This window comes from Alligator sinensis, unplaced genomic scaffold, assembly GCF_000455745.1.
Source record: "Alligator sinensis unplaced genomic scaffold, ASM45574v1 scaffold169_2, whole genome shotgun sequence".
Lineage (NCBI taxonomy): Eukaryota > Metazoa > Chordata > Crocodylia > Alligatoridae > Alligator > Alligator sinensis.
Window position 1 is genome coordinate 1,930,139 of NW_005842077.1, and position 13,044 is coordinate 1,943,182.

The window sequence follows — 13,044 nt, forward strand, 5'->3', positions numbered from 1 at the left end:
GTATCTTGATTTGAATATTAATTATAAAACCATTAGGATAAATTACTTCATTTTATTTTTTGGCTAGCTATTAGTTTGTTAACTTGCGTTTTGTCTTTTCTTTCCTCCTCAGCCCTTTCTTTTCTGAAGATACATTTAGACAATCACCATTCACTTCCAACTCAAAAGATCTCCTGCCCAATGAAACTGCTGTTCATGGAAGGACTTCGGCACCAGGTGTGACGCACTTTTTTATTTATTACTTTTAATTTACTATTCCCCCCAAACTGCCCTATGCTTTATAATATTCAATATATTATGCAGCTACAATCCTCTGTAATAAAACTGAATTTGTTAGGCCAAGAATAATCCACCCACTACCAAAGGTAAATATGATTAGCAGTATAAAAAATGGAATGTGTTGGGCATGTCACTTTGAGCACAGTAGACTAATTCTACTGCTCAATAGCATGGTGGGCAAAACCGATGCTAATGTGCAGTAGAATTAGTCTACCGCGCATTAGTATCACTAAAAAAATGAGCACTGTGGCTAATGCGCAGTAGTACCAATTATGGTGCGTTAAAATAGTACCTGTAATTAATTACCGGTACTAAACTTAATGCACCGTAATTGTGGTGCATTAATGAACATGCAGACGTGTCCATTGAGTCTTCGAAAAGGATTAGACAAATTAACGGAAGATTGATTCATTGGAAGCTATTAACCAAAAATCAGGGAAATACCCTCTGGCATTCCTAAACCAAGGACTATTGGTCATGTGGGGAGGATGGATCACTCTAGACATGTGCCATTCATATATTCTCCCTTTAAAGCGTCTACTACTTGCTATTGTTGTAGACAACTGAAGGGTGTCAGTGAAGTAACTACATCACAAAAGTTCTAGACAGTGGGATAAATGGACCATTGGTCTGAGCCGGTATGACACTTCTTATGTTCTTATTTATAATTCCTTATGCGTTTGCTTTAATAGTCTTTAAGCATGTGCCTTTTTAAAAGGAATCAGAACAAGAACCTATTAGGGATTTGTCTCAATATTTTAAGCTGCTATATATCTTTTTACATCCTATTTTTAAGGGACTATATTGGTGTCTGAGAAAAGTTAACTGTTCACTCACTGGTTCCTTTTTGGTGGCCATGCCCATTGTTCCAAGTTTCAAAACCCAGAAAATAATTACTGTAATTTTAAAATATCAAGTACCTGAACAGCTCAGGTTCTCTCATCCTTACTGTTCATTTAGAATGCTGCCCTAGAGACTTGTTTTTATTGATGTCATAATATATGTTTTTGAGCAGATACATTTAAAATAATAATGCTTCTATTCATCATGATATTTAATGGATGACGACTTTCTGATGTCACTCTAATTTTAAGTAAGGAATCATGTGGAATAGAAATATTACATGGGTTTATATATTAATTACATATGAATGTTGTTTACTAATAACATTGTAAGGATTTATTGCATGGGATTCCATTGTAATATTTAATTCATGGTTGTGGAACAGCCCTATCTTATTAGATGTTTTTCTTTATTTGTCAAAAGCTAGTAATAATGCCTGGAAAAATGAGGTTGGAAAGTGAAGTGGATGTAATTTAAAAAAAATCGTTTTGTAAATAAATAATACAAGAACTTATAGAAAATGTAATCCCCTGGTGTTCTTCATTAGTTGTAACTTCTTGAGGAAACTATCTAAATGTCCTTGTGGATGGCTAAGTGAAGACTTCAGCTCATTGGACTGTGAAATAAGAATAAAAAAACAAGCACACAAGCAGCTGCAGTGTAATAAGCAGGGATCCAGGTTTTCCATTTCCCACAGAAAAACGGGAAAAAACTCGGATTTTCCCTTTTGCCGAGAAAACCACGGATTTTTTCATTTTAACAGAGAAATGTGGGGCTCTTGTACAAAGAGCTGTCTGCCAGCTGGCAGAGTTCCAGCCTGCAAGGGGCTGAGGGAGCGGGAGGAGGACAGGCAGGGGTGCCAAATGCATGTATATGCACCAGGTCATCAGGCAGCCTGGAGAGCAGTTCCCACAGGTAAGTTTGGGAGGTACGGGGGGTTGAGGCCCCCCTAGGCAGGGAGTGGGCAAGTTGGGCAGGGCTGGGGCTGCTGCCCAGCTGGGCGATGTGGGGGGATTGGGGCCTGGGGCCAGAATGCGCGGCTGAAGGTGCCCCAGTGGTGAGCGGGACGAGGCAGTGGACAGCTTGTCAGGGCGGCGGGATGGGGCTGGCTGCCAGCCTCCATACACACTCCCAGGGGGCAGCGGGAACCCTTGCTCTCAAGATATGTGCACGGGGCAGGGACGGGTGTGGGCTGCCCACAGCAGGCTTGGGCTCCCCACCTTTCTGCCCTCCCCAGGAGCCTCTGCAGGCCGGTGGATGGGACACGGCAGAGTGGGGCTGTGTGAGGAAGCTTGTTGTTGCTGCTGCAAGGCCTGTGCTGCCCTGGCAATGCATCCTCTGCCTGCCCCAGAGCAGCAAGGGGCGCAACCCCGTGCTACCACCCCCTCTGCTGCCAGGGTTGGCAGGGGGCGCATCACCAGGGCAGCGTGGGGCTTGCAACAGTGGCAACAAGTTTCCCCACCCAATCCCACTCTGCTGTGCTGCACTTGGTCCCCCTTGCCAAGCCATGGAGGCCCCAGGGGAGGGCAGCAAGGTGGGGAGTCCAAGCCCGCAGTGGGCAGCCCACACCTGCCCATGGCCCGCGCACAGATCTGAGGGGCACAGGTCCCCCCTGTCCTCTGGGAGTGCACGTGGTGGCAGGGAACTGTTCCCTCCCCCCCCCCCATGGGCTCCACTCCAGCCGTGCTGCCCATGGTGGGGGCACCTGAGCTCTGCATGCAGTCTGCGGCAGGCAGGGCTCAGGCATGACTGCAGACCCAGGTCCCTGGCCCTATAGCCGTGGAAGCTAGGGGCCCACTCCAGCAGGGCTGATGGGAGGCAGGGGGCTGTGGGTGGGGGTGAGGGGCACCAGCAAGGCTGGTGGGGCTAAGTAGGGGAGAATATGGGGCACTAGCAGGGCCAGGGGGTTTGTGGGGGGAGTGAGGGGCGCCAGTAGGTCCAGGAAGCTGTGGCGCTGGGAGTGAGGGGCACTAGCAGAGCTGGGGGTGGGGACTGTGAGGGGGTGTGAGGGGCACCAGCAGGGTCAGGGCACTGTGACTTGGGAGTGAGGGGCCTAGACCTGTGTCCTGGTGAGCTAAGGGGGCCAGGGGAGTTGATTTGCCATGATCATAAACCCAAAATCAAATAGCAAGATTTATAGGTACTTACAGTGATTGAAGCACTGGTAGGCTTCTCAGTTGCTTTAAGATTGCAAATATATAAATAAAAAATTGTCTTCAGTTGATACCTATATGTATAGTGGTGTTTCATTTTAATTGTGGAATTTGGGTTTTTTATCAGAATATTTGTGATTTTTTTATCAGCAAAAACCAGGATCCCTGGTAATAAGAAAATAATGTGGAAATCAATTAATGAAATTGTTGATAAAGAAGTGGTAGACCTTATCTTCAGCTTATTTTACTTATTTCATCTATAAATAAACAGAATACAAGTAGAAAAAAAAAATTAAAAATTATAATTCACAGAGGGATTTCACCTCTAGTTTATTGGTTCAAATTTAAACTGAGTTGCTCAAAGGGATTGAATTCGTCTGCAAGTCAACTTGTCTGAAATGGGCCTTGATGGGGCATCGTATAAATGGCATTGCTTTCTAAGAAGGTGCTAATATGGATTGCTGAGGCTTCTTCAGCATTCTGCCTTGGTACTCTAGGCTTGTTGGCACCCAGGCTCTTGAGTTCCATGGAAATTAGAATAAGTAATTGAGAACATGGAAAAGGAAGGGATTGTCTCTGCCATCAAGTCCAGTGCCCAATTTATGGCAGGTAATAAAGTTATATCATCACCTTTATACATTTATTGAGCTCCATCCTAAAATTGCCCCCAGTATCTCCATAGTCTTGCTGCTCTGATGGTTAGAAACCCTCTTTTAGTTTACAGCCTAAGTTTATTCATGATCTATTTATATCTATTTGTTTTTGTGCCAGCAATGTTCTTTAGATTAAATAGCTCGTTTTCCTCCACGATATATGTATAGACAGCAGTCCTACCCCCCCTCAGCCTTAATTTGCTAAGCTATATAAGCCAACTTAATTGTGTCTCTCAGAAAAATAGGCCTTTTGTTCCCCTGATCATTTTACCAGCCCTTCTCAACAACACCTAATTTAAATGCATATACACGTACACGGTATTCCATATGAGGTCTTAATGGTGCCTTATTTAGTGATACTAATTCCCTATCTCTCTAGAAAATAGCCCACCTGGTGCACATTAGGATCATGTTGGCCTTCTTGACTAGGGACAGAAATTACACATAAACTGGTATAAATGATCAGAAACTGGTTCAAATCTGTAACACAACAGAAGTTTTGTGCACATAAATCACTTTTAAAATGGCCAAAACCAGTTTAAGATAAACCTGGATGGATGTAGTATCAGACTTAACTGATTTAGGTTACATTGATTTATTAAACTTCTGTCCCAGATCCCCTCCAGATTCAAGTTAACTCAGTCACCCAGCATCCCAGGATGCTTTGCACCTCCCCTGCAAATCTCCTCTCACAGCATAAGCAGGCTAGGCTTGGCCCAATCTGTCTGCTCCAACTGAGCAGGCAGGCATGCTACAGTGTCCCTGGCTTCTGGCCTGAGCTACTGCAGGCATATGGCTGCATTTCCAGAAACAAACGTGAGTGAATGTCTGTTCACTTGCTTATCGGTTCAATCTATGCAGCTTAGACTAACCTATGAAGACTGAATCAATTCAGCCTTGGGCTTTTTGATTGTCTGTACTTAGCCCTTGTGGCTGCAGTTGTGCTTGTAGTTCATGCCCCATCCTGTGATCAACTGATAAACCCAAGTGCTTTTTTATCTTCTTTCATAGTTTCATAGTTTCTAGGGTCGAAAGGGACCTGAACAGATCATCAAGTCCGACCCCCTGCCCTGGGCAGGAATGAGTTCCGGAGTCATAACACCCCAGCCAGATATCTATCCAACCTCCTCTTGAAGACCCCCAAGGTAGGGGAGAGCACCACCCACCTTGGGAGCCCATTCCAGAGCCTGGCAGCCCTAACCATAAAGTAATGCCTCCTGATATCAAGCCTGAACCTGCTTTCAATCACAGATTCATAGATGTTAGGGTAGGAAGGGACCTCAACAAATCATCGAGTCCGACCCCCTGCCTGGGCAGGAAAGAGCGCTGGGGTCAGACAACCCCAGCCAGATGCCAATCCAGCCTTCTCTTAAAGACCCCCAGGGTAGGGGAGAGCACCACCTCCCTTGGGAGCCCATTAGCATTTCAAATTTTGGCAACCCTTACTGTGAAGAAGTTTATCATTTGTGGCCGTTATTCCTAGTAACCCCAGGTGGTACCTGGAGGAACAGATCCTCACCTATTTTCTGCTGGTCCCCCCTGGTGAGTTTATAGACGGCCACCAGATCCCCTCTCAGTCTTCTCTTGTGGAGGCTGAATAGATTCAGGCCCTTTAGTCTATCTTCTTAGGGCCTGGCCTGGCCTGCTGCCCCCTGACCATGTGAGCGGCCCTCCTCTGGGCCCTCTCAAGGTTAGCCACATCCCTCTTGAAGTGCGGCGCCCAGAACTGGATGCAGTACTCCAACTGTGGCCTTACCAGCGCCGCATAAAGGGGAAGAATCACCTCCCTGGACCTGCTTGTGATGCACCTGTAGATGCATAACAAGGTGCGGTTAGCCTTACTGACCGCGTCCTTGCATTGGTGGCTCATGTCCATCCTGGAGTCACCAATGACTCCAAGATCCCTTTCAGCCACCATGTTGACAAGAAGGGTGTTCCCCAGCCTGTAGGTATGTTGCAGGTTCCTTCTCCCTAGATGCAGCACCTTGTACTTGTCTGCATTGAATTCCATCTTATGCTCATCCACCCACCTCTGCAATTTGTCTAGATCTAGCTGGATTCTGTCTCCCCTCCAGTGTGCCCACTTCTCCCCACATCTGTGTGTCATCAGCGAATTTGGACAATGTGCTTTCCATGCCCACCTCCCTAGTGGCTGATAAAGATGTTGAATAGCACAGGCCCATGGACTGAGCCCTGGGGAACTCCACTGCCCACATCTCTCCAGGTCGAAAATGATCCATCCACCACCACTCTCTGGGTGCGACCATCGAGCCAATTTGCTACCCATCTGACTGTGTGGGCATCAGTGCCGCAGTCGCCTAGTTTTTTTATGAGAATGGGGTGAGAAACCATGTCAAAGGCCTTCTTGAAGTTCAGGTAGATGACATCCACCTCAATGCCGCATTCAAGGACTTTGTGACCTGGTTGTAAAAGGAAACAAGGTTAGTCAGGCAGGATCTGCCCGCAGTGAACCTGTGTTGATTGCCCCTGAGCATTACCTCCCATGCTGGGCCCCTGCAGATGTGTTCCTTGATAATTTTCTCAAAGGTCTTCCCAAGGGCTGAGGTGAGACTAACTGGCCTATAGTTACCCGGGTCCTCCTTTCTCCCCTGCTTGTAAATGGGGACCACATTGGCCCTTTTCCCATCCTCTGGGACCTGGCCAGAGCACCACGAGTGCTCATACAGCTGTGCCAGGGGTCCTGCTATGACCTCTGCCAATTCCCTCAGTACCTTTGGATGAAGAGAATCTGGACCTGCTGATTTATACATGTCCAGCCCCTCCAAGAGTTCCCTAACTAGATTGTCCCTGACCCTAGGCATGGCATCGTGCCCCCTGAGCCTGTCCATAATCCTAGTGGGGGAGTTGTCCTGGTCCCTGCTCAGAAATATGGAGGCAAAGAACTCGTTAAAGAGATCAGTTTTTTTCCTTTGCTGCAATCACCTGATTGCCAAGCCTGTCCTATAGGGGCCCCACGTTACCTAGTGCCTTCTTCTTACTCCCTTTGTATTTGAAAAAGGACTCTTTGTTATCCTTAATTCTGGTCGCCAGCCCTAGTTCCATCTCTGCCTTGGCCTTCCTGACCACCTCCCTGCAATCATGAGCAATGGAGGTGTAATCCTTCTTGGTGATTGCCCCTTGCTTCCATTGATTGTATGCCACCTTTTTTGCCCTCAGGCCCTCCTGGCTGCCTTTACTGAGCCAAGGAGGCTTTTTAGCACTCTTGCCCCCTTTGGTTCGCATTGGGACTGACTCCCTCTGAGCTCAGAGGATCGTCTCCACCCATCCTGGACTCCCATCTCATTAAAGCTCCAAGTCCCCAATATCTCTCTTACTAATCTCCTTAGCTCATTCCTGAAGTCAAAGACTTTTGCCTTACTGCTTGCTTTCACCACCCTGAGCCAGATAGTAAATTCCAGCAGACGATCATCACTAATGCCTAGGTAGTTGAGCACCTGCAGTTCCCTCACCAGGTTATCACCTGTGGCAAGGACCAAGTCCAGCAAGGCATTCTGGTGGGATTATGTACCTCTTGGGTTAGGTGGAGGTCCTGTATGCAGGCTAAAAACCTACGTGAGCATTCAGACCTGGCTGACTGATCCTCCCAGATGTCTGGGTAGTTTAGGTCACACATGACAACCACATCCCTTGTCCTTACAGCCTCTGTGAGCTGACCTGAAAATTCTAGGTCCAGCTCCTCCCCTTGGTGAGGTGGTCTGTAGTAGGCGCCCACTACCGAGTCCCTTTCCCCACGAACCCCTTGCATTGTAACCCAGAGCGCCTCAGTTTGCCCGTCTTCTGAACCCATCCTGATCATCGAGGACGTGTACTGCTCATTAACATAGAACGTTACACCCCCCTCCCCCCCTTTCTCCCTACTCTATCTCCTCTATACAACCTATAGTCCTCTATGCCTACTGCCCAGTCGAGGGTAGAATCCCACCAGGTTTCTGTAAGCCCAACCAGGTCTGGGTTTTTGCTAGCTAGCAGGAGGGCGAGTTCTTTCATGAGCTTGCAGCCTAGAGCAGATACTCTTATTATTAGTCCTTAAGTTCATGACCTGCATTATTAAATTTCATTCCATTTCTATTATTTCAGGCCTCAAGGTCATCCAATTCTTTCTCTATAATATTCTGATCCCCTTCCATATTGACAATGCCTTCTGACTTTGTGTAATCAGCAAATTTCATTAACACACTCCTGCTTTTTATGCCAAAGTTATTAAAATATTAAATAAGATTGGGCCCTTGAGAGATTTCCGTAATAACCTCTCTTCAGCCTAATGGTTCCCCTTTCAGCACAACCCATTAGTCCTTTCCCTTTCCGCCAGTTTACAAAAATGTTTCCAAGATCAGGAATTGAAGAGGAGGAACAATCTTGTTGGGGTCTGAAGATATGAGATTCCCAAGGATCATAAAATAACAAGGAAGAAAAAACCAAGAAAAAAATTCTGTAAGAACAAAGTGCCAGATTCAGGATATTCAGTGAGAACAGTGAAATAAGGGAATAGCTATGAATTTGTAGTGAAATAAAGAATTAAAATTAGAGAATAAAGGCAAGCAGCCATCACAGGCACAAGAAACCTCTTATCTCACAGCAGTTTTTATGGCCTGGTAACCAAAAAGGGGAAGATAGAAATTACAGCAGTTTTGAATTGGATACTGCAATGCAGAGAAAGTTGAAATAATGATGATCTGTGATGAGCCCTGAATATTTTGAGGAATAGAGGTAGTCATACTGTCCTAGGAAATTAATAACAGTTGATGAGTTTGGGGAATTTTTTTTCCTCCTCCTTTTACAATATAAAAAGACCCAAAGTTTATTGACTAGTGTTACATAATTCCCAAGCCTCTTCTTCAGGTGGTGGTATTACTTGGACAAGTTCTTTTTTGTTAAAAAAAAAAGGGGGATCTGTGCCCTACAACCATTTTATGAACACAAAGAATTTTATCCCTAAAAACTATCAGTTCAATATCAAACAGAGCGGGGTTTCACACCATTAAAGTAAAAAAAAAAGGAAAAAAAAACTTTATTGCATGGAACTGTTATAAACCGACTAGTTTGAACATGGCAGCTCACTGCCCCTATCTGAGTGTCTCATTTTATTTTATTTTAAATAGAGATTTATTAATCTATTCAGCTATACTGACTCTGGAAAGGAGAAGAGTAAAAGGAAAGAGGATGATAAAACTCAGTTCTTAAACTATTCCATGCTACTGAGAGTTGAATTTTAAATAATTATCAGAGATTCAGAGATGAAATGTTTCAGAATTTCTAGTTTTTAAGAAAAGCAAAATGATCACTTGTTTGCCTAACATGACAGAGAATGGAAATTAACTTATTCAGAATAAGCAAATGGAAAAAGAGGACATTTCTGTCACGTGTATAATGAGATTTAATTTGTTTGACAAGTAGAAAAGAGTTCTGTGCAACACTTTATACTTTAATCTAGATCTCTAGATAAATTAATAATTTGATCTTTTTTGGTTTTCTTGACCCTTAGCCAATTTTTAATTCATTTTAATAGTTCTCTACTGCCTTGAGGTCTCATTCTGTAAATTAGACTGCCCTCTTGAAATCCTGATAAGTGATTTCTACTGTTTTTACCTTTCCCTATTAGTTCAGAAATATAGTTGAAGAATTCCACAGAGTGTTTTGAGATGTGGTCTTCCTCTGTTTTCTCACATTATTTTCTCACTATTCATTACAGATATAAAGTGTAATGACCTTCATCTTCCTACATTAATTCATAAATATTGAAACTACATTTCTTTTTTTGCTCTAACCTCAGAGAAGAAACTAAGTATTTTTGAAAAGCCACCCTATTTCTATTTCTTCTGAGTTGGAAACAGCGGTGTTGAGCATGTTGTATATACTTACATAGGTCAAATAGATTTTTGGAATTAAAGTGTGCAATGTAGCTTGCATGTGCAGGTTTGTAGCTCTGTTGTGCTTGAGCTCAATCTATGCTATTGTATCTTTTTCAGCAAGATAAAACCCCAAAGTCTCCTTTATCACAATCTTTCTGCACTTAGTCTTTGGCCCTTCTGTCTTCCTGACCTTTCTTCCTCAGCAATAGCATCCGTTAATATTGAGTGTACTGACATTACTTTATTTTAGTGCTGTTTCAGTTAAAAATCAAGTAGAGTTGTAGAGAAATTTGATTAAGTAAATCTGGATTTAGATTCTTATATCAGCTGCATCCTTATTTAAATTAAATGCCTTCACAGAAGTCATTGGAATTACCCTATACTTAGACTGTGGCAATTGAGATAAATTGTAAGAAAAAAATTCTCTACATTTCTAACTACAGGAGCATGAATTAAGTTATATCGTTATCAAAATTCCCATCTATACTGGCACTCAGTTTTTTTCTGTTTTGTCTTTCTCCAGTATTGAATGTCTCTTTCTGCAAATGTAGTACAGCAGTCTCCTTCTAGGCTCCAGCATTCATACACCACAGGTTTTAAGTCCTTCACAGCAAAACACTTCACTTCCTTTTAATCCACTTTTCAAAGAACCACTCCAATTCAGCATGTTTTGGGGTTGAATTTTGTACATGTAAGGCGAAGACACTATCCAGGAAATACCTACCCTGAGCTCTTTCAGTCTGGCTTGCAGACATTCAGATTGGCAGTATCTTTACCATTTTATGTGCCTTGTGATCATGTCCTCACATACTTTGCAGCCAACAGGACCTAAATTCTGCAGCAAGCCCCTCTTGAGTATCTGAGGCACTGTAGTATGGTTGACTAAGAATTTTGTTGTCCTCTGATTAGGAAATTCAGGATTTTATTACATTAAATGTGAAAATGGAAATTAGAACTAGCCTCTCTTTCTCAGTATTCCTAGTAACTTTGTCAAATTCAGTTCCGACTTTCTATTTTTTAAAATGCTGTATATAATATTTTTTCTTAGACAATGTATAACTGTACTGTGGAAATGAGGAGAAGTGCCGAGGTTTTGGCTTCTGTATAGGGGACTGTTGGCACTGTTACCCTGGAAGGTGTAGGAGGCTTTGGGGGATCTTGAAATGTACAAGTACAAATGATTTCTGCTAAAACGATCAGCAGTGAGTGGTAAGCAGTGTTGACATTTAATTTGCCATTTCGTAACTTCAGCGTTACCTACCCATTGAGTTAATTAGAACAATTTACACCTCTTATGGCTGCAATCCGAGTCTTCCAGAAAGCCTTAAACTACATGATATATACATCTTCTGTTTACTTGATGAAATCTTTCTTCCCAGTCATAAGTACTAGTTTTTTTTTTATTGAAAGCTTAGTTTGTAGAGCACAATTCCATCGCAGGCAATCTATTCTCTGGTAAATTTTGTAACTGCAGCACATATAGAACCTCAGCCATTATCATTTTTAAAAATATAAAGGAATATTTTTGGATTGTGGCAGCAGTTTCTGTAGGTCAGTTAATCTGTTATTGAGTTTGCGACGGTCATTTTTTTTTTCATTGAGAATAGAGGTATTAAGGGAGCATCCTGACACGTGAACTAAGTTACATCAAGCTGCATCTCTGCCTTGTCCCATTGCTAGAGATAATGATTATTGTATTCATGGCTACTTATTTATTTATTTTGGGAGAAGTTAAGGTCTGTCATTCCGTGATGTTAAATAATCCGTTCAGTCTCCTGATGATGAGGGTAGGTGACCCCTATTAGCTTTACTGACAGAATAGGAAAGAGTAGAGTGACATTTAGTCTTTGAGTCAGGATGTTCTGTTTCAGATGCTGTACTTTTTGTTCATCCCTTCCTGATTTTCAGAAATGAGTTTCCTAAGATTAGTGATGGAGGTGGTGGTTGTGATGTTCTCATCCCTGTGTATGGAGCACTATGTCAAGCACTCCATCAGCCATGCATGCCATTGTAATTCTATTGGCTGTGGGAGGAAGCTGCTATTTTATTTCTATTCAGGAAACTTGTCAGGTGCACCTAGAAATATGAACACGAACCCCTTTCAACTTTATCTATAAATCCAAATGGAGACATAAAATAAAATATTCAGAGAATAAGCTTGATGTATCTGCCCTCCAACAGGTCTGTAATTTGTGGGAAATTACCTGTGACAGAGTGACAAACAAATTGGAGTAACAAGGACTGCTGGTTCCTTATTTCATCCTTTTGCAATGAGCATTTTTTTAGTAACAGAAAACTTATTTAAGATACATGGCATTTAGTGTGCTCCATGTTCTCATCCTTTAGAAGGCAGAAGATTTGTCAGCCAATCTTGTTACACTCTGGATTTTGGTAGCAAGAGAGATGACTCATTACGACTTGTAGAAAGCTGCTCTAGTAAAATCATTTTAGTTGGCTGTAGGTGTGGGCATGCTTGGCATATTTCTTCTTTTAAAAGACAGATTTAACAACATTTTTTCAGCTTAATCCAGCACTTGACAGTTTCTATGGTTCTGGTCTTAGCACACTGTATATCACATTGTTCTTTGTCACATCTTGTCTTTAGCTTCCCACGAGCTTGGGCCTAGCTGTGGCATACCTGCTATCATTGCTTCACACACACACTCCAGCTGCTTTAACAGACAACTTAAACTGAATCTGCTAAGTAGAAGGGATGGGGTTCCTGAACCACTTAGTGGGCCCATAACCAGTTAGGTTACAAATAATGAAGTTCTTCTGTTATATACAACTGTCCTTATTTTATGTTTCCCTTGCAACTTTTTTCTAGGCCTGCTGCCAAATAGTTCTGCATTTTTTGCATATATATTCCTTAGCTGGGAATTCTCTATAAGAAATCCCATGTGTTGCTGGTCTATAGTATGGTAATAATGACTCTCTTGGTTTAGCCATGCAGTTATCAAAATTAGCAGGGTCTCAGTAAACTAGTAGCTCTTTATCATGCACTGAAAATCCTTTCAAAATAGAAAGTGCAGCTGTGCAGAATGGACCCCTTCATATCATCCCACAAAAGAGACTGACAGAGTATAGATGCTCTGATTGCAGCAGCCCACAAAAGAGAAAAAGGGGGGAAATGGTGAAAATAGCACAGGATATGCAGTAGCTTTCTCACCTCCGGATAGGGTGACGACTAACACATCCCCAGAATACAGTACGTCTCTTTGACCCGGGGGGGGGGGGGGGGGGGGG

General features: G+C 43.1%; 1 protein-coding gene across 1 annotated transcript in view; it reads left to right on the top strand.

The window, feature by feature from the left end:
* Positions 1–13,044, top strand: part of ZNF827 (zinc finger protein 827) — a 165,888-nt gene that overhangs the window by 114,592 nt on the left and 38,252 nt on the right. Inside the window, exon 9 of the mRNA XM_025204324.1 lies at positions 113–216. Coding sequence (XP_025060109.1) covers positions 113–216 — 104 coding nt within the window. The remainder of the gene's footprint in view (positions 1–112; positions 217–13,044) is intronic.